The following is a 1,777-nucleotide window of genomic DNA, read 5'->3' as shown; positions in this document are numbered from 1 at the left end:
GTATTCTGATAAATAAAAATCAGAATTTTTACCTAGCATTGATTGAATAAATTACTGTCATCACAAGTGAAAATTCTAAACTACAGATGATTAGTTTGCTATTGCATTCTTTAATTTTTGTGATGCATTACCATAAAAATTAATAAAATTAAAATATTAATGTATACTTGTTAGTTTGATTTTAAAAGTAAAAGCATGGATGCATGTCTTTAGTATATATATATATATTTAAAATTTTGATCTGATTATGTTACATTGTTAGGAATTGTCAGTAGGGCCAACTCGCACACTTGCGTAGGCTGGAACTAAGCAGTTGGGTTGTCATTCTTTCATTAAACTTTGTCATGTTAAAGGAATCAGTAATCCTTCATTAAATGCTGCAAAGTAGGGTTGAAATTTATGTATTATTTTTTAGAATAATTATTTTTTATTAATTAACTTTTATTATTATTAATTGAATTAATAATTATTATTATGATTGAACTCAACCCCCTTGTTTCTTTTATTTTTTGACAACCCTACTTTTTCTTATTTATAGAAATTTTTTTATTTACTTGTTTCCATACTTTTTATTCAATTTGTTAATTATTGTTATATTTATATCAGTATTATGTTTATTGATATTAATTAACTAGGTTTAAAAATCCATTACAGAATATTTTAATAAAACTTCTGCAATATATTAATTTTTGGCTACTTGTGCATACACAAAATAAACATACCACATCTAGAAACTTGAAAATTTGAAATAATAATGAAATTCATAGCTAATAACTAATTATTTATGTGACGTAATATCCTGTTTTGGTTAATAATCTTTAATAACCATGCCTGATTTCCCGCTCAACTGCACTTTGTCAAGTTTGTCACTGAGCAGTACAGTCCTTACTTTAAAGTTTAGACCTTAGTCAATTTGCAATCAGGCATCAGACTACTTTTCAATATCTGTTATTCGTACTTTGCAAGCAAAAAGTCAGTTTATCCAACCTCTAGCTTATACACTATAATACTTGTATGTATCTTTTTCATAGTATGAGTAGGTCACCAAGCCCAGATCCAGATAGGAGAGAGGAAGATCCCATTCTGCCTCCTGGAGGAGATCCGGCAATCCCTCCTGGAGGAGCTCCAGCAATCCCTCCTGGAGGAGCTCCGGCAATCCCTCCTGGAGGGGCTCCAGCAATCCCTCCTGGAGGAGCTCCGGCAATCCCTCCTGGAGGGGCTCCGCCAGTCCCTCTTGGAGGTGCACCCGTAGTCCCTCCTGGAGCGGCTCTGGGAGTCCCTCTTGGAGGTGCACCCGTTGTCCCTCCTGGAGGGGCTCCAGCAGTCCCTCCTGCAGGTGCACCTGTAGTCCCTCCTGCAGGGGCTCCAGCAGTCCCTCCTGCCCCAGCACTGCCTTTGCTGCACCAGCAAAGGCAGCTCATTATTGCCCAATTGAGGGCTGTCAATAGACAAATTGTAAGTCTTTACTATGATGTACTAAATTATATTCCACAATAGTATCTCAATCTACCAAGAAGACCTGGCAGGGGCAGGGGTAGGGGAAGGAGGCCAAGACCCCAAGTTGGAACAAAAAATTATAACTTTTATTAACTACATGTATCATAACTTTATTATAATAATAGATGTAGACATAATAATAAAATAATCAAAATGTCAATAAAAAATGCACCAGCGTTAAGCCAAGATTAAAATACATTAGCAATACACAGTGTTTGACAAGACAAAAATGCTCCAATGCTTTAGTTTCTATTAATATTCCTAGAAGAAAAATACACAT

At 35.2% G+C, this 1,777-nt stretch overlaps 1 protein-coding gene across 1 annotated transcript in view; it reads left to right on the top strand.

Moving 5' to 3' along the window:
- Window positions 1-1,590, top strand: part of LOC109589664 (vegetative cell wall protein gp1-like) — a 2,660-nt gene extending 1,070 nt beyond the window's left edge. The window contains exons 2-4 of the mRNA XM_020005718.1: window positions 263-294; window positions 1,032-1,455; window positions 1,498-1,590. Coding sequence (XP_019861277.1) covers window positions 263-294; window positions 1,032-1,455; window positions 1,498-1,590 — 549 coding nt within the window. The remainder of the gene's footprint in view (window positions 1-262; window positions 295-1,031; window positions 1,456-1,497) is intronic.
- Window positions 1,591-1,777: the final 187 nt, after the last annotated feature.

This window comes from Amphimedon queenslandica, unplaced genomic scaffold (genome assembly GCF_000090795.2).
Source record: "Amphimedon queenslandica unplaced genomic scaffold, v1.1 AMPQUscaffold_11051, whole genome shotgun sequence".
NCBI lineage: Eukaryota > Metazoa > Porifera > Demospongiae > Haplosclerida > Niphatidae > Amphimedon > Amphimedon queenslandica.
This window is presented reverse-complemented; position numbering and strand designations above follow the sequence as displayed.